Source organism: Lynx canadensis, chromosome C1 (genome assembly GCF_007474595.2).
Source record: "Lynx canadensis isolate LIC74 chromosome C1, mLynCan4.pri.v2, whole genome shotgun sequence".
Taxonomy (NCBI): domain Eukaryota; kingdom Metazoa; phylum Chordata; class Mammalia; order Carnivora; family Felidae; genus Lynx; species Lynx canadensis.
Window position 1 is genome coordinate 183082020 of NC_044310.1, and position 26241 is coordinate 183108260.

A 26241-nucleotide genomic window follows, 5' to 3' on the forward strand; every position below is an offset into this window, starting at 1 on the left:
CTGGAACCAAAAGCACAAGTTAGAGGCATAATGCAGTCAGGGAAATTCTATTGATGTTAAATCAAATGTGATATCTTGTGCTCTCATTTGCCTGGTACAACCACCATATTTTGTTTTGTTTTCTCTTTGTACCGGTCATGCATTTGCTAGCCACCAGCCAGGAGGAGAGACCTAGGACAGTAGAAAAAGTGAAACCAGGAGCTGAAAATGTCACCAGAATTGCATAAAGACTGTGTGAGAAGTGCAGTGCCTCATTGGATAGGAAACACAGATGTAAGAAGGTGGAGATTCTCCAGGAGCAGGGAAATGTCGATTCTGAAGAATGAAGAACTTCGCAGGTATGTGTGTATGTATATAAACATATATGTATATAAAATGTATAAATATAAAATGTTTTATAGACAATACACAATATATAATCACATATGTTAGTTTTAGTCTTCAAGTATACTTACCACGCAGGACACACAATACCCTTCTTGGCAAACTGCTTAGGATGAGCAGCCTTCCAATAAAAGTATACTAGAGGCCAGTGGGATTTCAAACAAGTCTTGTAAGGTTGACTTCTCATGAGACTTGATCTGGGCTGAGGGGGTTAGCAGAAATCTGTTCTATCCAGGAATCCCAATTATTTCTCTGAGACTAGCCAGGTACCTCGGTAGGAAGAAGCCAGCTTCCAAAGCATTTGGACAGACACAACATGAGGTCTATACAGGTTGATCACGGCCCTCCCTCCCCCGCCACTACGGGGTGGGCAGACAGGCTCACACATAGGCCAGAACAAGCGCACACTCAGGGATGTGCCACCCATGCTCAACTTTCTGGGAGCCACGTCGCCATCATGGAACAGAAGCTCTATGTGAATGGATTTCCAGAGAGTAGAGCATGCCCTCCTTCCACGATACCCTCACCATATCTATGAGTGCAAGTTCACTGAGTCTACAACTGAACTGTGGAAACACCCAATATGAGCTTCCCTTTTTTGGGTCCAGGGTTTTGATCAGTGTTTTGCCCAGATGGAAAATTTCTTTAAAGGGCTATAAAAGAGGAGGATAAGATAAATATGTGTGATATCTTTGTAGCTGCAACCTGAGGAGCCTATGTTAGCCTCAGGACAAGAAGGAAGGAAGCTTGTGAGGACGAAGAGTGGAGACATGAATCAAAGAAACTAGAAAGTAAGGCAGAGGAGGGGAAGTGTGGAGGGGGTGCCTCTGGGACAAGGGCCGAGAAAGTGAGTCAAGTGGAATCAGGGAGTGACTAATCTCAGTGAGGCCAAGGCCAGCTGAGAGCTGAAAAATAGAAACCTTGTTTTAAAAAGAAAAGAAAAAAAAAGGCGACAGGAGACTTTCATGGGTAAAAGTGAGCTAGCCATTTAGTTTAAGCCACCAGCTAAAAGGAAATAACAAATCATAGAACTTACCCTATTTTTTCTCCTTAACTGAAGAACAAATACCATCAACAATATTAATTACAGACAGCAAGAACATAATAATCCCTAAAACAAGAGAGAGAGAGGTCTCTCCTCCCCTCCCCTCCTTCTGACTTCATTGGCTTGAGATAGAGCCAAGTGCAGGTATTTTTTAAAAGCTCCCCAAGACCCAAGGTTATTTTAATATGCTGTCAAGGTTGAAAGCCACTGATAAATTGTTGCTTAGTTCATCAAGCTTAAAATTACTTGAATCCTAATTCTACTAACTCTGTCCAGGCAGTTTACCCGAAAAGGCTGAAGCCCCTTACATCAATAAGGATGAAATAAAATCAGTTTGGGCATGCTAAGAATCAACAGCAGCAGGTTATCTCCTTGTCCTGTAGCAAGAAGTCCTGAGCTAAACGCTCTGGAGTGAACGTCCCATAGGGGTGGATGCCTGGTGGGGATGCCTGCATCAGGGTATCCCGTTCGCTTGCCCTGTCCAGTTTTAACTTCATGTCACAAAGTCAAACCAGTCGTCTGAGAGGGACAACACCTGGTCGCATCACACCCTGTGTCTGAGTCTGAGGTGTCACTGAACTGTCTGCACGCTGTCCCATTAACCACTGTAGTCACCCCCTCCTTTAGTACGTTCGTAGGAAGAAACGCTATGTGTGTCAGATGTGGTACCTGCTGTGGGTACCGCATCCCTTCAGACTCGGAGCCTCAGAGTCAGTGCAGTCCAGTTGGAATGTCATGGGAGCCAAGGATGCAATTTAAAATTTTCTGGTAGCCACATTAAAAAGGGGGATAAAAAAAAGAAGCAAAATTAATTTTAGTAATATATCTTATTTAACTCAATATACCCAAACTATTATCATGTAATTGAGTTTAAAAATTATTCAGGTAATTTATTCTTTTCCTCATGCAAAAGCCTCAAAATCCAGAGTGTATTTTACCCTTACAGCACATCCGCACTGGAACTGGCCACACTTCAAGGGCTCAGTAGCCACCGCAGGTTTGTGACTACCGTGTTGGACAGTGCAGTTCTAAATGCTAAGTGGTAAAGCCCAACTTGTCTACTCATTTGCTTAAAAGCTCCCTTTAGTTCGGAAGAGCTAAAATTCTATTATTACAGCTGTGCAATTGCTAACAGCCTTGTTAGAAACTGCTAATATAATCTGAGCTCTTGCTTGGTATACTAACAAATGTGTAGTCCATTTAATAGGGAGATGCTATTAAGATGCTAATTTTGTAGATGAAGGAACTAAGGCCACAAGAAGTAATAAGCTCCAGGTACCCAGCTAGGAAATGGTAGATTTGAACCCAGGCAGTCTGACTTCAAAGCCCAAGCTCTTAGGCAGTGTGCCTCACTTCACAACTAACCTTTCCACTAAATTTCCCTTCTACTTTCTCCAATCTTTCTCTGCCTTCCTTAGATTCATTCCTCTCTCCCTCTATCTTTCCATCTTTCTCTATCTTTTTCCATTTTCATATATATATATGTATATATATATATATGTATATATATATATATATTGCAAGTATTTATACATGTACATTCCCCCTTGATTTCATTTCCTTTTCCCCTACATTTCTCCTTTTAGCTCCAAACACTGGTTATAATAATATGAAACAAAAATACATACTTCATTATTCATAGTCTTTGACAGAGCAAATTTTGCATTGCCTGTGTGTAAGCTTAAAAAGCTAATGCAAGAAGAATCCCAAATGGCAAGATACATATGAAAATATACTTCTCAAAATTTATCAGGGAGAAGCAAATGAAAGCAACATTAACATATGATTTCACACCCATCAAATTGGTGAAAATCCTAAAGTATGACAATCCCAAGAGTTAGTAAGGGTAGGGAGTAATATTAACACTTAAATTGGGGCGCCTGGGTGGCTCCGTCGGTTAAGCGTCCGACTTTGGCTCAGGTCATGATCTCGCGGTTTGTGAGTTCGAGCCCCGTGTCGGGCTCTGGGCTGACAGCTCAGAGCCTGGAGCCTGCTTCAGATTCTGTGTCCCCCTCTCTCTCCGCCCCACCCCTTCTCATGCTCTGTCTCTCTCTGTCTCTCAATAATAAATGTTAAAAAAAAAAAAAAAGATTTACATACAGCTGGTGGGAGTATGAACTGGTACAACCACCTCTGGGAAGCAATTTGTTGCTACCCAGTAAAACTGACGTTGCATGTGCCCTCCTACCCAGCGACCCATCCCAAACATATACCCTGGACAAACTTTCGCACATGTGGAAAAATGCTTACTGCAGCATGTTTGTAACAGCAAGAAATTGAAATCCTAAATGCTGGTCAAAAGGAAAATGGATAAATACATTGTGGTATATGTGTACAATGGAATGTCATACTGTCATGGAAATGAACGGACTGAAGTTTTTGATATATATATATAAACAGATGCACTTCAGACGAATAACGTGAATGAACAAATGAAGTTACAAATAATACCTATTACATAATGTCAGTTATATAAAGTTTTTAAATTTACAAAAACAATTCTACATGATGTTTGTGGATGCATAGGTGTGAAACAAAAGTAACAGATATGGCTAAAGAAAACAAATAGCAATTCTAGACAGTGGTTGCTTCTAGGAAGGGATGGTAGAGAAAAAAGGATGAAGTATGCCAAATGAGCTGGAAGTGTATCTTCAATATTTTCTTTAGAAAACAGATATGATACAAACATGGAAAACGTTAGGATATCTTAAAGCTTGCTGTACATGGGTATTACTTACATTTTTCTCCATATTTTCTGTATGTTTGAAATATTTACTATTAAACATTTCTAAGAAAGCAGTGCATTTGGAGTTTTATGTTTCTTAATAAAAATAGGGAAGTTTGGGACACTTGGGTGGTTCAGACTCTTGATTTTGGCTCAGGTCATGATCTCGTGGTTTGTGAGTTTACGCCCCAACTCAGGCTCCATGCTGATTGTGCAGAGCCTGCTTGGGACTCTCTCTCTCTCTCTCTCTCTCTCTCTCTCTCTCTCTCTCTCTCTCTCTGCCCCTCCCCAGCTCGTGCTCTCTCTCGCTCTCTTTTTAAATAAATAAGTAAGCTTTAAAAAATGGGGAGGATTATGATGCTTTTTCTTATGCTATTTTTTCTTGGTCAGTGGCCCTTCTCACGGATAAAAAAAAAAAAATGACATTTTCATAAAAAGTGGCCCAGGCACAGTCTCTTCCAGGATTTTCCGAAGGCTCACTCCAGGTATATAATTGATTAGGAACCACAACTGCTGTTGGATTTGTAGATAACCTCAGTGGCACAGTCCAATTTGAAAAGACATTTTCAAGTTAACAATGTGTTCTCATGCTCTCTTCCCTCCTCAATCACTGTAGCTGATCCCACAGATAGATCCCCAGCTGTAGAACAGAAGCAAGGTCAGCACACCCAGAAAAGGTGGGACCACAGAAGTTCATGACTACCCAGAGGTGAGAGAGCTTGAGAATCTCAGGGAATCTTTTGCTGTCTTCCCAAATTTTATCACGACATTTTGAATCTAAACATCTCACCCCAGTAGCTCCTCACCAGGCAGATCACCAGGATACCAACGAGGGGCAGAGGGCACGTGCATGGTACCTGTGTTCACCAGCTTTGGCCATGGCATGTCCAAATCTTACCTTCAGTCTCCCTCGGTGTTCTAACTCCCCCTTTTTCCTCCCTCTCTCTCCCCTTCTCTCTTCTCCCTTTCTCTCTCTCTCTTACCCACAACCTATTTCTGTCTTTGTGTAAGTGTATTAGAATGCTCTATAACATGTTTCTTTTTTTTTTTTAATTTTTTTTTTCAACGTTTATTTATTTTTGGGACAGAGAGAGACAGAGCATGAACGGGGGAGGGGCAGAGAGAGAGGGAGACACAGAATCGGAAACAGGCTCCAGGCTCTGAGCCATCAGCCCAGAGCCTGACGCGGGGCTCGAACTCACGGACCGCGAGATTGTGACCTGATGAAGTCGGACGCTTAACCGACTGCGCCACCCAGGCGCCCCTCTATAACATGTTTCTAAAGGAAATAACTATGGGCTAATGTTAAGACTAATCTTCAAGAATGTGTTAAAAAAAGGTTAGCCAAAAAAGTAATATACAGGAAACAATCTTGGTGTTAGAGAAGAGTTGGTAAAATAAATTAGCATATAGCCATATGCGGTGGCTGTGGTGCTTTATAAGAATTCTTAATGTGGAGGGATGTTCACAAACCATTGTTATGTGGAAAAAGTAAGTACCAAAATATTATATGAGCCTGCTTTTGTAAAAATATTGAACAGTCTAGAAGGATAAACCACAAAAGACCTGAGATCACTTTCTGACACATGGTAAGCACTACATAATTGCTTGTTAACTATTATCAGAGCAGAATCAGGGACTAAGGAATAGAAACTGGGGGCATCTGTCTTTGGCACGATGTGCCAATTTAGGTCCAAGCCCAGGGCAGTCCTAAATTAACAGTTGCTAATTGAAGGAAGCTTTCTGGTTAAAAGAGAGATTCCTCAACGTCTCCTTCACTGAGCTAGTTTATACAGCAGCTATGAAAATCTGCCTAACGTAATGAAAATCAGCAGACCTATTTTACTTCATGGTTTCATCATACAAATAATGCATTCTTCTTTAAAACATGAATTTTTTTTTAATGTTTTTATTTATTTTTGAGACAGAGAGAGACAGAGCATGAGCAGCGGAGGGGCAGAGAGAGGGGGACACACAGAATCGGAAGCAGGCTCCAGGTTCTGGGCTGTCAGCACAGAGCCCAATGCGGGGCTCAAACTCACGGACTGTGAGATCATGACCTGAGCTGAAGTCGGACATTCAACCGACTGAGCCACCCAGACGTCCCTAAAACATGAATTATTAAAGATTTGAGTAAAGTCCTCTGGAGAATCATTCTCAATGCTGGACTCTCCCCACTTACTGAAGGAAAAAAAAAAAAAATCACTGCCCTGAGCCTGGTACATAAGCCTCCAGTTTCTTTTACCCCTACGCAGGCCAATATGTGTACCAAGGAAAACTGAGAGAATTAAGCTGAGTGGTCAGTACAATATTCTTTTTTGCATATTTAAAACATTACACAGTAATTTTTAAAAATCTATAGTGTTTTATAAGTATGCTTTTACATAGATTATATCATATTGTAATAACCCTCTGAATATTGTATCCTACTATAACACTCTGAGTTTCTGAATTGTTTCTGAATTGACATTCTGCATTGTTTCACACGATATATTTTTCATACCTATCTCTGTTGATATTTACGACGCCATTCTTTTTAATTACCACATGTATTCCAACATATAAACACAGTACATTTTTTAGACATTCTGTCCATTGATGGGTATTTCAGTTGTTTCCAGTATTTCATTATTCAAAAAATGCTGCTGTGAACACCCATAAAATGATTCCTCCTACAAATGTGCAAGTATTTGTCTAGGATAGATAATTAGAAATGGACTTTCTGTGTCATGGGTCACACACACTTTCGGTTTTAATCCTTAGTCTCAATCCTCCAAAGAGTGCTAACGTGTGAGATTGCCTAGTTCCCCACATCCTCATCAATACTTGATATTATCAGCCAATAAAATATTGTAAATCTGATTGGAAGGAAGCAGTATCACATTTTTCTGTTTTCCTGTTTAATAGTGAGGCTGGGCATCTTCTTTTAAAATTTTTTTTTTTTCTTCAACGTTTTTATTTATTTTTGGGACAGAGAGAGACAGAGCATGAACGGGGGAGGGGCAGAGAGAGAGGGAGACACAGAATCGGGAACAGGCTCCAGGCTCCGAGCCATCAGCCCAGAGCCTGACGCGGGGCTCGAACTCACGGACCGTGAGATAGTGACCTGGCTGAAGTCGGACGCTCAACCGACTGCTCTACCCAGGCGCCCCGAGGTTGGGCATCTTCTAATATGTTTGTTTACTGGACATTTGCAATTTATTCTCTGAGAACTGCGTGTTCATATTTTTTGCCTGTTTCCTCTATTTTTCTATGACTGTTTTTTCTTGTTATTTATATTTATACATTTACATTATATAGTTATTACTATTATTATTTATATAGTCTGCAAACTTTCAGTTTTATGTAGCGCTCAATGTGGCTTTTAATATTAACATTCTTTCAAGGAGAAAGATGACCCCGAGCTTGCTGATATCAGAAAACAACCCACACCCGGCGTGTAACAACCAACCAATGCCAGCATTGTTTCCTTGCAGCTTTAGTGTCACTTGAGGAATTGAAAAATAATTAGAAATCTAGGAAGTAGCTTCCTTCAGTTTCTATCCCTCCACTTCTCCTCCTCCAGAAGGTTAAACGGGCAGCTGCCAGGAAAATCTCCTCTCCCTGAACAACAAAATTATTATGACAAAAGCAGAGTTATCTGAATGGGGACCAAGCAGTATTTCATCAGTGTCATCCCCTGCCACTGGTTTCCTCATCCTCTTCCGCTGAACACGTCCAAGAGTCTTGTTTACATGTCAGAGGGAGACGTCAGATGGTTTTGAGTTGAATATTTATAACTGATTTTTCTAAAGGAAGCTTCATGTTATTTACCTGCCTGTCAGGCGCCATTGTGCACTGAAGGACACAGAGTCTGCATGTCTAATGATTTAAAGGCAAATGCTTTTTACCCAAGGACATTTTCAACCTTAAACATAAAAAAAAAAAAAAAAAAAAAAGGTGCTAGGCTATACTGATTCTTCAGAAACAAAGACCCAACTAAAAGTTGTCAGGCATAAACTCTAATTATAAATTAAGTATGTTTTCATCTTATCCCTATTAGTGCTTGATTTTTTTTTTTTTTTTTATGGAGATCAAGAGTAAAGGAAACTAAGTATCTTTCCCAGAGGCAATATTCCTGTTCTCTCAGCCTTGTCATCTAGGAAGAAGTAAAACAAAAGAAAAAGGTAGACTAAGTGACTGAAAAACCTTACAGGCCCAGAAAGGATAATTGATTCTTAAGTCTGGTTTATCCAAAGTTTGACTTTTAATTGTAGAAATAAATACATACGAAAGATCATATGAAATATGACTTCTATGTAATGAGATCAGCTTGCTATTGATTTTGCTTTTAAGCAAACAGACCAAATGTTATTACAGCCCAGGAGCACTGTCCTTCAAAGCAATAACCTTGGAAGAGTGTATGATAATTCAGTGCATGTGACAATTGCTTAAAACCTTTTTCAGACTCCCTTTGGACCTGCCTTTAGAACCAGTTTACACACCCACCAGAAAATGGCTCATTACTTTGTAATCACACCACACTGAGGGTGCCTGGTTTAATCACCCCTCTCTCACCAGAACAAACAAACAAACAAACACCAATCAAATCCAACCTCAAAGGATGAATAATGAATATTTGTTATGCATAAAAGAATCAAAAGAATGACCTGCCCCTGGCACTGGTGGCAATTTGCATTGACCGTGGTAATCACATTTTGACAAATCACGGGAAATGATTTTACAAGAATACACTTGTTTGGTGGCCTATGTCTAATAAACATATCATTTTTAGTTAGCAGTTGCACCTCACAAACACTCCCACGTTAGCAGGTGGGTACCTCCAGTTTTCTTCCTTCAGCCCAGGACCTGAACCTCGAGCATCCCAGTTTCTCTACAGGGTATTGTGACAGTGCTCGGTTTCCTGTGTGCTCTGCTTCCTCTAGCTCAACCCCAATCTCTTAACTCTTAGCCACAGATCCACTGATTGGTTCACGCTGATCTCATTCATGCATCTCCAGCAAATGATTTAGCGTGCTCTTCACCTTCTCTTTGCCTTAAATCCTGACTCGGCTAGTTCCCAAACAGAAGCCAGAGGCCAGACTGGGGATGGGGTGGGGAGAATAGAGCCAGAATCTGAACTGGCAGTTATAAGAAGAGGAAAGTTTCAAGGCCTGAATTCCTCCCTTTCTACTCAGAGGCATTCAGGGTTCCATCCGCCTGGCTAATAGGAGATAATGTCAGTGGGAATTTAGTGGGCTTGGGTTACACTATGCTCTGTAAGTTAATACAACAATGGAGTACACAGCTGTAATGGGCTATTCTGGCAAGGCCAAATCATTTGTCCAACATGGGAATCATTAGCACCTCATCCATTATTAAACTGGAAAGCAGTTTGGTTGGATTCCCTAAAGGGTCAGCTGCCAGATGTAAGCTCAGAAATGAAATCATCGTGCTCTTACAAGGATATTTCTTTAGGAATTTAATATACAAATTGAATAAAGGACCTTTCAAGGAAATTAAAGCCATGTGAATTCCAAGAGTTTGTCTAAGCTTCCACAGTTGAGTAAAATTTCGAAAGAACTTTCCCAATGCTCTCCTGTATCCTACGTCTTCCTAATTGGATATGAGGAGGAGGAAAAATTCCATTGCATGTGCCATCCAAAATTATACCAGAGACTAAACAGGTGTGCAGATCAGGATCTATGGAAAAATTTCTCCAGGCTCTAGTAGATGAGCCCCATGTAAGTGAGGTTGATGGACTCCATCCCACGTGAAGGTGATACGAAACCAAGTTTCTCAAACAGTCACCAGCCCACAGATGCCTGAGGAACATAGAGGGGTCAACTTCATGCTGCAGAATTAAAATCTTCCTTCGGATGTGGAAAAACAAACAAACAAAAAACCAAAGTTGGGGGTCTAAGACAAAGTTTTGAATTTGCACCTTCATGAACTAAACATTCCTCTGAGACGTTGAGATGTCTCTTAATACAACACTTGGTTGGTTGGGACCCCTTAGCTGTCGTGCCACAACATTCTTATTTTACACCCCCACTGGTTTTGCCTACAATTTTCCATGGCCCAAGTTTCTACAGCTATAGGGCAACCAGCCAGGTATGTACTGGCTCTCAGCCATAGTCTGTGTCACACCAAACAATACATGTTTGTTTGGAACACGGCCCTGGAACATCTTTAAAACTGTCAGAAGGAAGGCCTGTTCTTTATTTTTTATTTTTTTTTTTCAGTAAATATTACCTTTAATCCAGCAGAAAAAAAAAAATCAGTCTATCAAATGGAAAGTGAAAAAATGGAGGAAACAATGTACATTAAACATAAAATAAGAAATGACTTGCAAAAATAAATCTCAATATATTAGCAGTTAGGCCTGTTCTTTAAAGCACAAGGAATGTCACACAGAATCTAACCTAAGCTCCGTGCAATTGTCAGGAGCACAGAGCACACACACGTCGTAAGGCACTGAATACTTGCTTCCTGGGAAAATCCACCTCAAGAACACGAACACAACAAAAGTAAGGGCAATGTGAACCTTCCTGGTGTATCACAGCACAATTCTTGTTAGTTTCTTCTACAGTGTTCCCCACGTCTGTTTGAATACATGCATTAGCTCCTACCTTTGCATAGCGTACTTTGGATTTCTACAGTTTCCCTTTACTATCGCAAACAAAGGCAAAATCTTAATATAGGCCTTTTGCATAGTCTGCGGGCAGAGGTATTTCTTCCAGATTTTAATCTTCCCAAACAAAAAGGAGGAGGGGAAAAAGCCAGCCGATCTGCAATCCACACCGAGACACGTGCATGTGCTCAGATTCATTCTAGGGATTTGTCTAGCAAATACTCAAGGGAGAAAGCACATATTGGTTTTGGAAACCAGTTTGGTGAGATGTACCAAGCATACAGGTTTCCAAAAATGAAAGCATTGGTATTTCTAGATCCAATGAGATCTTTAAAATTCATAAAATATAAAATATAAAGAGAATAATAGCCCCCAAACCACGTTTGCCATGTTTGCTTCCAATTTTTTTTAAACAAAATATTTTACAGAGTTGTAGTCTCTTCTTTACCCTTCCCTGAAAATATCTCTCACTCAACCAGCCTCTTCCGAGGTAACCACCATCTGGAAATTGGTATATTTCCTTTCCTTCCATTTTTTATTACATAGTCATAGTCATGTATCCATAAACAAAACATAGTATTATTTTGCCACACAATTTAAATGTATGTAAATACACAGATACATTTGTGTTTTTCATGCAGGCTTTAAGGAGTCAGTTTTGTTTGTTCATTTTTTTAATGACAAAAAAATGAAAAGATATCCAAATCTACTGAATTCATCTATAATACTGGGCCTGATTAGTCAAATCAGACTTTCAAAGTAATAAAATGTTTTAATGGCTACGCCATTTTTCATATAAGAATAACTTCTTGCATTGTTGTTTTTTTGTTTTGTTTTGTTTTCTTTTTTTGTTTTTGTCTACTGATAAAATCACTGATCAAATAAACTTCCATGAGCACAATAAAGAAATTTCGTTTGGGTTCACTGTCATAGTCAATCTAGTGAGTTGGTCATTTAAATTTTTATCTGCAATTGACTTTTAAGTAGATCTGGTATTTACCTGACAGAATCAGGAGTTCAATGATCTCTGCATCTCCCAGAAACGCAGCCACATGAAGCGGGGTTCGCTTCTCAGAATCCTGAAACAGCGGCAAAGATAAACAAGTCAGTGGAGGCCGGAGGTGCCTTTTGTAGACACAGTCAGACATGTCACTTACTCTGAGGTTAATGTTTGTGGGGAGAATGAAGGCCAAAACCTACTCAGGTGAGCTCTGGTTCCACATTTCTCTCAGCGTCTCCCGCAGTCACACGTACAAAAGATCCCGTTCGGGGTCTGTGTGTTGCATTTGTGTCCCTGCTCCTTTTATTGGAGCCCAGCTCAGGTCAGGGATGGACTATCATGCAATGGATGATGACATTCAATTTATTTTCAGACCTTCGTTATGGCAAAAGAGAAAAAACTCAAACCCTTCTACCTACTGTAATAGTGTTCAAAGCATACAATGATTTCTTTCAAAGCGAACACAGAATTGTTCTCAAGGACATTAAATATAAGTACAGTCACTTTCTCCTTTCCATCTCCATTAACTGTTGCCTGGTTCGCTGCCCATTCATGTAACACATAATGAGAGCCTACTGTGTGCCAGGAACCAGATTTTGGGTTCAGTCCCTGTCCTTGTGAAATTAACATTCAAATGGGGAGGCTGCCAATAGTCCTGGAAACCAGTTACAAGACAACACTTCAGATGGTGATAAAGGCTGTAACAAAACTAAAACAGGGTGGGGCGCCTGGGTGGCGCAGTCGGTTAAGCGTCCGACTTCAGCCAGGTCACGATCTCGCGGTCCGTGAGTTCGAGCCCCACGTCAGGCTCTGTGCTGACAGCTCGGAGCCTGGAGCCTGTTTCCGATTCTGTGTCTCCCTCTCTCTCTGCCCCTCCCCCGTTCATGCTCTGTCTCTCTCTGTCCCAAAAATAAATAAAACGTTGAAAAAAAATTTTTTTAAAAAAAACTAAAACAGGGTAATGGGATCCCATGACTGGCGTGATGGGAACAAGATTCCTCAGAATGATGGAATAAGGCCTTTCTGAAAATATTGACATTGAAGCCGAGAGCTGAGGTAGATACCATTATCTCTGTTTTACAGATGAGAAAACTGTGGCTCCAATAAATTAAGAAATTTTCTCCAGACCCCACAGGTATATAGCAGAGCCAAGGCTGGACTTTTGCCTGTCAGACTCCATTCTAAGTCCATGGCAAAGCATTTAACATATTGTGTTGTTAAGATGATAAAATGCAGCAGAAAAAAATATTGCTTCTCCATCTGTAAACTGGAGGATGTGATGAGAGAATTCAAGACAATGTAAGTAAATAGAGCCCTAGGCAGGCACGAAGCTTGGCCTGTGCATGCCATGAGTTCCAGGCAAAGCTGTCTTCGTCATGAGCATAGATGGTTGTGTGATATCTCCCCTCCAAGACCAAGAATTCCACAAGGTAAAGAACTTGCTCCCTTTATCCCCACAGTAGCGGCCAACTAGACGCTCAGCGTAAATTGGCCAAATTGAACCAGTCTACATGCGTTGCGTCTTCTACAAACTTCCATTGATTGCTCCACGACAGTAATCATAGTTTGTATGCTGTGTATTGGAGGTTTCCCCTAAAACCAGCATGCATTTTAGTTTCAAGATTTGTGAAGTTGCTGTTGGTTTTAATCATCGTTCCTATTATCACTTGATGATACAACCTACCCAACCACCCTTGGATTTGCCCAAGGACACGATTCTGTTTTCTGACAATTCAGACCCTCTGCTCCTTCTCAGTCTCTTTCAGACTACTGCTTTTAGGCATTTTGTGACTCACTAATATCTAAAACAGATGGCAGGCAGGGGACATGACAAGAACTGATGTTCAAACCAGTCTATATGTTAGGAGGTTTGGGAAATAGGTTTTATAAAGGGTTGGACTAACTCTTAAGTGGGTAAAAAGAGGGGTCTGAATTAGCTGGGAATTTATGTTTCCTATGTATGTTGCAGGCAATTATTACTGATAAGTGGAAATAGGACAGTCACGTAACTATTCCATATAAAGTAAGGGTATGCTGTAGAAAATTCAGAAAGCTATATAACCATGGTTAACCCTCTTAGTTATACCATCCTTTCCATGAAAATAGAGATTCAGTATTTGAAACCTGAAAAATATCTCAAGTGTATTAATTTGTGCAAAGAGCTACACTAAGAACTGAGACTAGACTTTCACAAATGCTTTCCATTTCTTTTTCTTCTACTGTTATCTCTACAAGCATTTTCCATCTTAGCCTCACCTCTTTGAATCCCTGCTGTGACTATAAAACATTTTTCTTGAGTCTTGTGACAAAAGTTACATAATTATATGTTCTTCTGTGAACTGAACGGGTTCCAGGGTTTGGTTCAACAAATTAAACCTTACCTAAGTGACTTAAAGAAGGACTAACCCGGTCTAAAGTATGACTTCATTTGACCTGAAGCAAAGTCAATGCTCTGTGTGAGAGCTTGGCCTCAAATAAAAAATCAAGAAAACCCCAATATCTAAAACTGTTTGGCCTGTCATTATAAGACTGGCTTTGCTGATTCTGTGGCCCCTTTTATGACATGGCTTGTTCAAACTGAAGTTTTTAGAATATAAAATAGATGTGTTACATGAGATCATATTGTAAAAATGCTGGGTTGCAAATACCAGTGTTCCTGTTGAAATGTATTTAAAGGTTTTCTGTAGCTTCCAGAACAACTATACCGATTGATACTCTCCTTCAGTGACATGCCACAGACAGGTAACTGCAGAGAAGACCTGTATTCCGGCAGCAGGTCTTTGGTTCTCTAAAGCATCAGAACTAGATAAACAATTTCATGTGCTATTAAGATCTTAACTAAAATAACAAATCATGTCCACTATTGACCAAGGGTCACCAACACCAGCTCTCTGGCGGGAACCTGAATGATATACAGGGTCCTGAGCTGAGAGGTAAATAAGAGAGCCACAGTACTCACCAAACTCAATCAGGTAAAATCAGCTCAGAGGCTGCAGTTCATCCTCTGCCTAAGTATAAGGCTGCTCTACTTTGCCACAAGCTAGACAATTGGACAAGAAGATGTGATGGTAGGAGAAGGAAGGAAAAGGGTCTGGGGAAAACAGTAGACTAGCAATAATACTAGAAAAACATGTTCTAGGCCAATGATACTCCTAGAGTATCTAAAAACAAAACCTAATTACAGAGTGCTTTAATTTTTTTTTTTTTTCAAAATGCCTTTTAATCTATTCTACTACTTGAATCTCATAACATCCCTATCAGGGAGACATGCCTTTCAGAATCATGTTGTTAAGCCTTATTATCGTCATTTGAAAGTTATGATGTTTTAGATTGAAAAGCTAGGGACTCTGAGCATTCTGTATGACTTGCCCAACACTCAGGGATGGGAGATGAGGTGAAGAATTAGAACTGACCCTCACAGAGAGAGAAACCCTTGCAGTGGTCTTGAAGAAAGATTCTTGAAATAAGTTGATGTTGAAAAAAGGCCAAACATGCTCACAGGTAAATGGAAGAGCAATGCCTTGGCCTAGACTCTTGGTGGGGGAATAAAAGTATCTCCTCTGAGCATTCCCACAATTTACCCTGATGTGGTTTGGAGTTTTGAATTCACAATACTTGTGTATTCCAGGAAATTTCAAGCTGAAAAACAGGCATAAAATTGGTTCTAGGCTTAGGACATCCTTAGGGTGACAAGAAGAAACAAGACCTCTCTGGAGGGATGTGTCCTCAATAAAAGCAACAACAGACACCCACAGTTGAGCCACCCCCGAAGATGAGCTCACAAGCCTAAGCCACAAGACCCATGTGGAAGCAATTAAATATAACCAAGAATCAGCAGGCACAACAACCAGAGAGAACTTGAGATAACAGAAGAATCAGATAAACATATGAGTAGTGTTTAAAATAATTTAAGATGTAAAAGGCAAGGCCCAAGAAGAAAAAAAAAAAAACAAAACATTATTTTTTTTTAATGAACAAAATTTGGGGGAGAAGTGTGCAGGAAGAGTTTCAGGAAGTAGTATAAACACATGATGCTGCCAATCATCTAAAGCTCTGGACTAAGACAGATGAAAACAAGAAGGGTAAACAAGAAGGAAAGGAGAAGAAAAAATAAGGACAGTGACTTTGGGGTATGTTTTACAATCATTTTTCAGCCATATTTTCTAGACATAGACCTTTAGTTGAGAAGTTATTATACCCCAGATATTGTGGTGGATGTTAAGAATGCAAATGAGGGGCGCCTGGGTGGCGCAGTCGGTTAAGCGTCCGACTTCAGCCAGGTCACGATCTCGCGGTCCGTGAGTTCGAGCCCCGCGTCAGGCTCTGGGCTGATGGCTCGGAGCCTGGAGCCTGTTTCCGATTCTGTGTCTCCCTCTCTCTCTGCCCCTCCCCCGTTCATGCTCTGTCTCTCTCTGTCCCAAAAATAAATAAACGTTGAAAAAAAAAATTTAAAAAAAAAAAAAAAAAGAATGCAAATGAAAAACATCCAGGCCTTGCCCTAAAGAAACTTACAACCCAGTTACCAGTTTCCGTATCTAGGACATTAGAATAAAAATAAGAAGCAAGTGGCAATTAGTGACACTTGTGATGTTCAATGATTTGTGAAAATTACCATAAGTGATGAGACTAATGTCTTAGTGAATACTGCCCTGAAACCCACCCCATTCTGAACTGCCCTGGGCAGCAAATCTAAACTGACAAGAGAAAAATCACTTCTGAATTGGGAAATAAGCACATTTTGCCCAGGGCTCTCTAGAAACCGTACTGGCTCCAGTTTACCTAGGAACTTCAGAAACCCAGGGAGAGACTTTCACTTTAGCCACAGAGCCCAGCCTATATCTTACAGGGCTGACTTAGGGATCTTTTCTGGATCAAAGTTAGAATCGAGGACCAGGTCAGGACCAGAGAGGAACGTTCAGATATAGTGGCTGAGCTGTGTTCTGCTTCATTTGCATTCACTGACACCTGATCCTCAAGTGGATGTTCCACAATGACCAAGAGTTGATGGATGGTCATTGTGGTCTTTCCAACACTAATCATACAAAAGGAGAAAATAATGCAAAAGCAACCACAGTAAATTCAACACACATTGGAAATGACTCATCGGTGACTTATCCACACTGACAGCACAGAGCCCGATGTGAGCTCAAACTCACGAACAGTGAGCTTGCAACCTGAGCCAAACTTGGACACTTAACTGACTGAGCCACCCAGGTGCCCCACATCAGTGTATTTTTTAAAAGATTGTTCAAGTATCACAAAAAAAAAAAGACCTTTTCCCATTAACCAGTAGCTCCGATTCCAAATAGCCTTTTGAAAACAGATTCATAGCCATGAAAAGACGGTTTCTCCAGAAGGAAGGAAGGTAAACCCTTCCTTTCTATGAATAGCCAGAGACACACACAGCCAGCTGGCGTCTGAGCTAAATTTGCAGTATGTCATAGAGAGATCAGGCAGAGGAAGTTTCTGTCGTCTGTTTACCAAAGAGGCAGATGAAAGAAAATAGGGAACTTGAAGTATATACACATAAAGTGAGTTTGACATGGGCAGAGAAGCCATTGTGGCAGCCAAAAATACGGTGTAGGCAGGCAGACTGAGGGGGCACCCCAAGCCTCTGCTCTTAAGATTAAGAATTGTTTATTATATGCTTTAGAAATTCTCAGCTAGAAGTGCATGATCTAATCTTCATTATAAGTATCTATCATACACTAAAACAAATATCCCTCCCTACATATAAATATCTTACGTACCAAGACAGGCGGATGGAGCAGTATTAAGAAAAGAAGCCCTGCAAAGCCTTGCTGTCATGAAACACAGCAGTTAAGTTTCGATTGTCAATCCAAACTCCTATGAAGAGCAAAGAAGCAAGGAAATAACGGACAACTTAGGCCCAATAAGTTTAATGCGATATTGAACAGAGATCGCTAGAAGGAAGGAGATGTCTAAAAAAAACTCTGAACACAAAACAGTTACCTTGGAGATACTTCAAATCATGTGAAGAAAACAGCTCAAGACATGTTATGTTATAGGTTGACATCAAACAAGACGCAAAATGGGAAAGATGGGTCTTAAGGTGAGGAATTAAAAGAAATTTGTAAAGAATTAAAGCAGAGAAACAAACGTCATGTTTCTTTTTAAAATTTTCATGTTTACTTTCAAGTTTTAACATCTCACAAATACGAGAGGTACAGAAAATAACAGATTTGTATGTTGCCACCAGCAAAATCAAACATGTTGACATTTTTCTCTATCTGCCTGAGAACTCTGTTTTAAAAAATAGCTTTAGGGGTAAAGTGCCAGGAGTATTGTGACTTGCAATGGTTTTGAAAATAACTTGAAGTGTGTGGCAGGGAGGAAAGAGAGAAAGAGAGAAACAGGAGGTTGGGGGAAGGGACTGTTTTGAATTCTTCACTATTACAAATGGCGTTGCAATGCACATTTTTGTGCATGTCCCTCTGCACATACGGGTGAAAATTTCCCTACAGCAGATACCAAGAAAAAGAAGTGCTGGATCTCAGTGTTTATACATTCTCAACTTTATTAGGTATTTTCCATAGCTTTCAAAAGTAGTTTTACAATTTATACAATTTATACTCTCTAGCCATAAATTTGCTCCTTTCTCCAACATCCTTGCCAATATTTGATGCTACTGACCATATTACTTTTTGCCAATATGATGTGCCTGACACGATATTTCATTGTTGCTTTGATTTACATTTCACTACGTACAAGTGAAATTAAGATTTTTTCATATGTTGTTTTCTTTTTAAGTTTTGGCTTCTTCAACTGCATATTGCCTGTACATATCCTTTACTCACTTCTAAGTTCAGTTGTCAGTCTTCTTATGATATGTAGAGTTTTTATGTAGTTCAACTTTCAATGGAAACTCAAGTTATGCCTTCAGCTAGACACAGCAGAGATGAATTGATGTCTACCCCAAGTTATCATAGGAGAAAAATTTAGATTGATAGTCAGTATTCATCTATCCTATGGAGCTGGATTTTCCTCAGCTGGAATTTTCTACATCTCAAATGTGACAGCAAATCTCTGCCCCTACATACCTCCAGCATCAAACAACTTTATTCAGTCATCATTCTGTTGGTATTTTAACCCATCCATTTGAATTTAAATGAGTGTATGAGAAACACCAGTACATTTTGTGATATCTAAACATGTTCAAATGACAAGTCCAAACCTCAAAATGATACCCAATTCTTAAAATGAAACAAGAATCATTCAAAAATCACTTGAAACGAAGGTAAAATAAGGGAAATAAGAATGCCAAAAGTGTTCTGATTGTATCTGCCTTAGGTAACTAAATATTGGATATTTTTACATTACGCTAATTTTTTAAACTAAGATGCGTACTAAATAAAAATTGCATCAGAGATTATATATTTCCTAATTTGATCCGTGAAACACTGTGGTAAGGTACATATTGTCATTCCCATTTTGCAGTAGAAAAGCATGAGATTTTGAGATGATGAGTAATGTGGCCAGAGTCACACAGCTAGTCATGGCAGAACCAGGACTCCGAACCAGATCCGAGTCCATTGTTCATGCTCTTGCTGACTCTCTGAATAGTTAACAAGCCTGGGTAAACAAAATGCAAGTTATTTTTCATTACAATTAACACTCTTGACCTAGTACTCTAGACCTGAGGACAAAATTCTCATAAGTAAAAAGTGCAAGCAGGCAAGTAGAATAGAGTTGGAGAATTAACATTACCTGACTTTTAATGCTTATCATAAAGCTACAGTACTCAAGACAATTGGGTACTGGTGCAAAGACACATATATGCACAACTTACTGGATTTTCAAAAAAGGGAAAATGGCAATTCACTGGTGAAAGGATAGCATTGTCAACAAACAGCATTGACACAATTAGATATTCATATGCAAATAAAATGAACTTTGATCTGTACCTTGCACCCTAGACAAAAATTAAATCAAGATCACAGAACTAAATGTAAAATGTAAAACTATAAAATATCTGAAGGAAACACAAGAGAAATCCCTTGCGACCTTGGGTTGGACACAAATTTCTTAGATGTAACTCCAAAGCATAACCCAGAAAAGAACAAACTGATAAACTGTATTCCATCAACATTAGTAACGTCTGCTCTTTGAAATACACCGTTAGGTGAATACAAAGATGAGCCACAGACTGGAAGAAAATATTTTTAAAGCATATCTATTGAATAGAAGATTTCTATCTAGACTATACAAAAACTCAAAATTCACTAACATGAAAGCAAACAATCCATTTAAAAACTAGAGAAAATATCTGAACAGATATTTCACCAAGGAAAGTATACAGATAGCAAATAAGCACATAAAATGAAGCTCAATATCATTAACCATTAGGGAAATGTAAATCAAAATTATATACTCATTAAATTAGCTAACATTAAAAGGACTGGTGATATCAGGTGTTGAGGATGTGGAGAAACCGGAACATGCAGACATGCCGGTAGGAACATAAAATGGTACAACCACTTGAGAAAACAGTTTGACAATTTTTTAAAAAGTCAAACACAGATGTGCTTTACGATCCAGAATCCTAGGAATTTTACTAGAGAAATGAAAGTATATGTCCATACAAGGATTTGCACATAAACGTTCACAAGTTTTATGTGTAATAGCCAAAAACTGGAAACAATCCAAAATCTCCATCAGCAGATGAATGGTGTTATTTCCACACAATGGAACACTATTCAGTAATTAAAAGGAATGAACTATTGCTGTGTGTCACAACATGGACGAATCAAAATAATTACGTTGAGTGAAAGAAGCTAGCATAAAAAAAGAGTACACACTGTATGAATTCATTTACATAACATTCTAGGAAATGCAAACTAATGTACAACAATGGAAAGCAGATCAGTGGTTCCCTGAGGTGGCTGGAGCAGAGACTGGAAGGGGCGGGGGTTAAGGATTACCAAGGGGCACAAGGAAGCTTTTGGGAATGATAGATAGGTTCATTATCTCGATTGTGGTAATGGTTTCATGGATATAAATATGTCAAAACTTTGCAAATTGTACACTTTAGGCATGTCTGGTATATCATATGCCAATTATATCTCAATTAAGCTGTTGTGAAAATACACAAGTGGGCAAATAAAACTTTCTGTCACTTGTGTAACATAAAGAAGGGGATATTTATGAGTTAAAAAATACACCTAGGCAATAATATAAATTCAGTTAATAGGAGAAAAGAAATAGAATCTGATCAACCAATAATGTATTAATTTTAGAGGCAACTCATGTTATGTCCCACTCATGTAGAGACATAAAAGTGAAGCCCTTGCAGAAGAATAGGGTGTTGGATTTACGTCTACATGCTTTAAACAGAGGCACAAGAAAGAGTTCTCTTCAAAATCCCTTGGAACACTTACATTTCCTAAAAGAAACCTGTGACAAGTGTGTATTGAGTAAGGATGTAGAAAATAAATCCAGAAAATCAAGTACGAGTGGGAAGATGGATGGTCTATGCCTAACCTGTGGGTACATTGCAGCATGTCAGCGGATTACCAAGGGACTTATGGGATCTTACCACAGTACCCCGAGATTCCCAAATGACAGAAGCCCTTTTACATCGATTTCTGCCTAGGAAAGTTGATGGAGTGCCAACTATTTGTTCTGTTGCTCTGATATCATTTGGCCAGCAAAATTTCTTGACAGTGCAAACAGGATATAGAAAAGGATTCTACTCCTCAACTGCTACAGAATGGAAAACTGGCCAAGATGCTTGTGCTTTGTTGCCAGTGAAACAGTAATATACATCCAGCCACTGCAAAGACATCATCAGGAGTGTCTGATGAAAACCAAAGCAGGTCTTCAAAGCACTACCTCCCCTCGCATCCTACAAACTAATAAAGTTCACAGTTGTTCTGTGCAGTATCTCAAGCATATTAAGGAGCAGTACCTTTTAATGCATTTGTTAAATAGTTTTTATGAAGAAACCCTAATTCTTGTACAAGTGGGAATGTTTTACTACTAAGGGTATTTAAGGAAACTCATAGATTGGAACTGCTCTTGGTTCCAGTGAACTAACCAATGAGGTGAGAAATCTAGTTTCAGTTGGGGCCCCACCCCCGGCTCACTGTCTCTTTTAATTACTTCATTAACCAGCTTATTCAAGAAAACATTGGTGCCTAATAGGAAAGGCACATAACTAAGAAAATAAATTAATTGGAAAATTATCTTCTATTGATGAAAGAGTAAAAAGAAAGCAGTTGCTAGCTTTTCACACCTATCAGGGGCTAGCAAGCATGAAAATTTGACATCAGGTAAATGGCCACACAGTGTCAGAATCAAAATCTCAGAAGAGGAAACCTAAATTTATAAAATATTAGAACTGGAAAGCATTAGAGACATCCAGAGAGTTTAATTGATTGGCCCAAGGTCACATGGCTATTAATGGCAGTGGTAGAATCCTTCACTAATGCAAATGACAAAATATTTACTAGGGTCTTCTATGTGCCAGACAGCATGCTCAGTTCTAGAATGCAGCTGCGTTCAAGATACAAGTCCCTCCCCTCACAGGAGCCTCAAAGGATCTTGCTCTCTTGACTATGGTGATGGGCTCTTTACTACAGTAGACTAATATTAGATTAATCACACCAGTCAGCAAAGAGCAAACACACATAACACAGTGTAGAAAATGCCAAAGAGAGAAAGAAAGAGTGTGGTATAAAAGGAGACAATGCTCAAAGGCGTCCAGTCTGGATACAACAATAACTTAGTTCTTGGGTCTGTTTTTGTCTCTCACGTGTGCATTTGGTTGGGGGGAGGGGAATTAAAACTAAATCTTAGAAAAACTGTTTCTGCAGTCATAGAAAATCCTCCTAACTGAAAAGATTTAGTAGCTCTTCACAAGTTTTTTTTCCAGCCTCCAGGTGGATATTTTAGAAACAGTTTGTATGTAATACTAATAATAAAAACCACCAATGCAGTTGTGGACATATCAGATCGGCTCAATGTACTAAGATGGTTACAGTGATTACCTCTGGGTGAACAATTTTATGAGTGTTCTTTACTTTCTTCTTTCTTTGCCTGTCTTTCAAGACTTTGTACATAATGCAGTTTAGAAACAAGAAAACACAATTCCTTTTGTAAATAAGAAAAGACTTTCCTATAAAAAAATAACAAGAGTCAGTTTTAACTAACTGCATATAAATGTAATGCACTGGACATTATTTATTGTCCAAAGCCTTAATCATCTTGTAGTAGGTTATAATATGCAAATGTGTTTCTGTGCAAATGACAAAACATTATGTTTATGACTAAACATGGGAGGATTCTAATGCTCCATAGCCTTGCCAGAGCACTGTCCTACACAGTGCATCATCTAATTCTTGAGAAAACTCAAGGGAACTAATCAAGTGGTATTGTTGTCTCCATTTTGCAAGACAGGAATCAAGGCTGATTGGGAGAGTTAAATGACTTGTCCAGAGTCCTCTGTGTTCTCTCTCAATACCATATAAAGCCTTACTAATCAGTAACATTCCTCTCCAAAGAAAAACCTGTTTCTACCCTTTTCACGGCCTTTGGAGGCCTTTGGTCCTAATGGGACCTTTTCTGTCAAGTGTCCTTCAGGATAGGGACACACACACACACACACACACACACACACACTTTCATTAGAGGCATCTTCTTGTGGCTAAAAGAGCATATACTCTGGAGTAAGAGTGACATAACTTTGGACCCCTCCTCTGCCACTTACGAGCTGTGTGACCTTGAGCAAATAAATCAACCTCTGAGACTCATTTTCCTTTTCTGTAAAATGAAAATGGACTATCTCTCCAACAGGTACAAAGTGGATGTTAGATAAATATTAGCCATCCTATTATCATTATTACTACAGACATCTTTGCAGCTTATCCTGATTTTTTTCAGTTCCTCTTGGGCTTAGAGAAAACAAGAAGGAGATTCAGAGCAACAATTTTACTGGAGAAACAATTTTACTGTCAAGTAATGATATTTGTTGGGGCACCTAGGTGGCTCAGTGAGTAGAGCATGTGACTCTTGATCTTGGGGTTGTAAGCTGGGCCCCTCATTGGGTGTAGAGATTACTTAAAAAATAAAATCTTAAAAAGAAGTAAAGACATGATATTTGTTTACCAGTAGAAGGGCTGAGGCTGCCTACTCAAAGCTGGCCAATAGCAGTGTTTTGCCTGTCTCCTTTCCTGCCTGAAGCAGTCACCCCCCAAAGGTTTGGCCATTGTATCCTGTCCAACCTCAACCAAAGGTAACCAAAGCCTTTCCCAGACTCTAGAGTTGGGCCTTGCATGATTCATCCTTTATCTCATGTAACTCACAGTGGAGTCTTTTCCTCTCACAGAATGACCTAAAAGACCCACACCTCAGCAGTTCTAAATCCTTGTTCAGAAAATATCCCTACTGTCCTGAAGGCCTTTTTTGTCACTTATTCTTGGTAGCTCAGCAGAGTCAGATCTGGTTGCAACCTGGACAGATGGGAGCTGCCCCAAGGGTTTGGATGCTGTGCTTTCTTTCCTCCCCCAAAGCTGAAAACCTTTGAACCAGGCATCCCCAAGCTAGAACACCCTTGCCAAACCTTTCTAACACTTAATAAGACGGTTTTGACACTCACGACACCTATGCTATCAATGATAGTTCCCCTCATTAACTTATTAGAAATCCACCACAGAATTGTTAAAGGTCCTCAGGAAGATAACCTGGGGGTCACCTTCCAAATCAACAAGGAAGGAAATATTCATTTATGCCCTTACCAAATTCAAACAATCGGGTAGAAAGCTAACCACACTGCAAAGATTCCATATAGAAGAGTCAGCTTAGAGAAGGTAGATTGCAAAATGGCAGGCTTAGCAAGCCCCTCAATTACAGACTGATAGTAGCGGTCCCAGAACCTGAAGAAGGTTATATAACATGCTTCTTGGAGACAAGGGATATGGGAGATGTACCTCTCCACCTCCAGGCAACCTCTAATAAACCTATAGCACTTGAGAACAACCATCAGAGAAAATGGTCACTGAGATGCACTTGGCCTTCATAAACTTGGGCTGTAAGGGAAATTTTTTTCCCCATATCAACTTTAAATTACTGTATTTCCCAACTAACTAGACTTTTTCATGTGGGTTAAGACCCCCTTAAGATCCTCATTCAACAATCTGGCTTCTGGCAGCATAGAGAAAACAAGAATGGGTCTTCTTTTAGAAGACATCAAATACCCATGTACTCAACACCAGAGAAGACACAGGGATATGGCATTTCATTGATGGATAAAATGCTAATGCATATTTGGATGCTTTGCTTGCTTGTAATTATCATCCTTTCTCTATTGAACTTATGTATTCATGGGAGGGAATGATCTTCAATTTAAATGTATCTTGTTCTGCATACCATATGTATTTATGAAAGTGGTTTAAACATTAAGTTGTGAAGAACTGATTAGTTTACCTGAATTATAAAATAATGACTAGAATATAAAAGAAGACATGACGTTCAATCAGATGAGTGTCCTGGGGTATTACTTTTGGCTGCTCTAGACTTGAAGTCTTTGTGCCCTCTCTGGGCAATTTGACCTCAAGATGGAATAGAGCCAGACATATCTTATTAGCACATCAGCCTTCTATTTCCTATAGACATGGAAACTTTTACCAGCTCACACATTGCCATGATCTTACAACTTGGAGGGACTACTCCATTACCCACCTCCTATCTATTAGTTCCATACTCATAGATGTGCTTCATGCTCAGCCTTGAAATCCCCCATAAGACCCCATCATCGTTAGTGATCCACCTGGCCAAATGGCTTAGCCCACAGTATGTTCTGGTATGTGATACTTTCCTCCTTATCGTCCCTAGATCAATGCTAATCTTAGATCACTCCCCAACTTCAACCTTAAGAAGATATGCTTGGGTTTTCAGTATAACTATCCCGATATGTTCTCTTCCCATCCTAAATGCGACAAGATGTTTAGGTTTCCACTCTCTGAACACCACTGGAGAAAGCACAGAGCTCTATGACCACTGGCCTACTTGTCAGAATTGTCTACTCTTCTTTTCTCCATGCCTCCCACTAACCAGGTTGAGGGCTCAGAGGGCAGAAATAGTTTTATTCATCTCTGTATCAACCCAGCACTACATCTGGCATACAGTAGGTGCTCAACATATGTGTCTTGAAGGAATAAAAAGGAGTAATGTCTTGATTTATCTTAGATTCTTTATCAAAACATACACCCCCCAATAAGAACAGGGTCTATATAAAGATGGCCTGAAGGTTTCTGTGGTGAGACAGAGGAGTGGTTGTCTACAAGGGGTTAGGGATGCCATAGAGTCTGGGTGGGTGGGTGTCATGGTTGTGTGTGGTTCTCATCCACCTCTAACCTTGACTGAAGATAGCAACCCCCTCAGTCCATTACAGGTAGGCTTGGCCTTGTTTCAAAGCTGTTTGTGATGAAAAGTACAGCCCCCAAGTAGTCAATGAT

General features: G+C 39.7%; 1 protein-coding gene across 4 annotated transcripts in view; it reads right to left on the bottom strand.

Annotated features, from left to right (window-relative positions):
• ANKRD44 (ankyrin repeat domain 44) overlaps window positions 1–26241 on the bottom strand; it is a 325303-nt gene that overhangs the window by 152350 nt on the left and 146712 nt on the right. For all 4 annotated transcript variants that reach the window (XM_030326794.1, XM_030326793.1, XM_030326795.1 and 1 more), the window contains exon 3: window positions 11768–11846. In XM_030326794.1, coding sequence (XP_030182654.1) covers window positions 11768–11846 — 79 coding nt within the window. The remainder of the gene's footprint in view (window positions 1–11767; window positions 11847–26241) is intronic.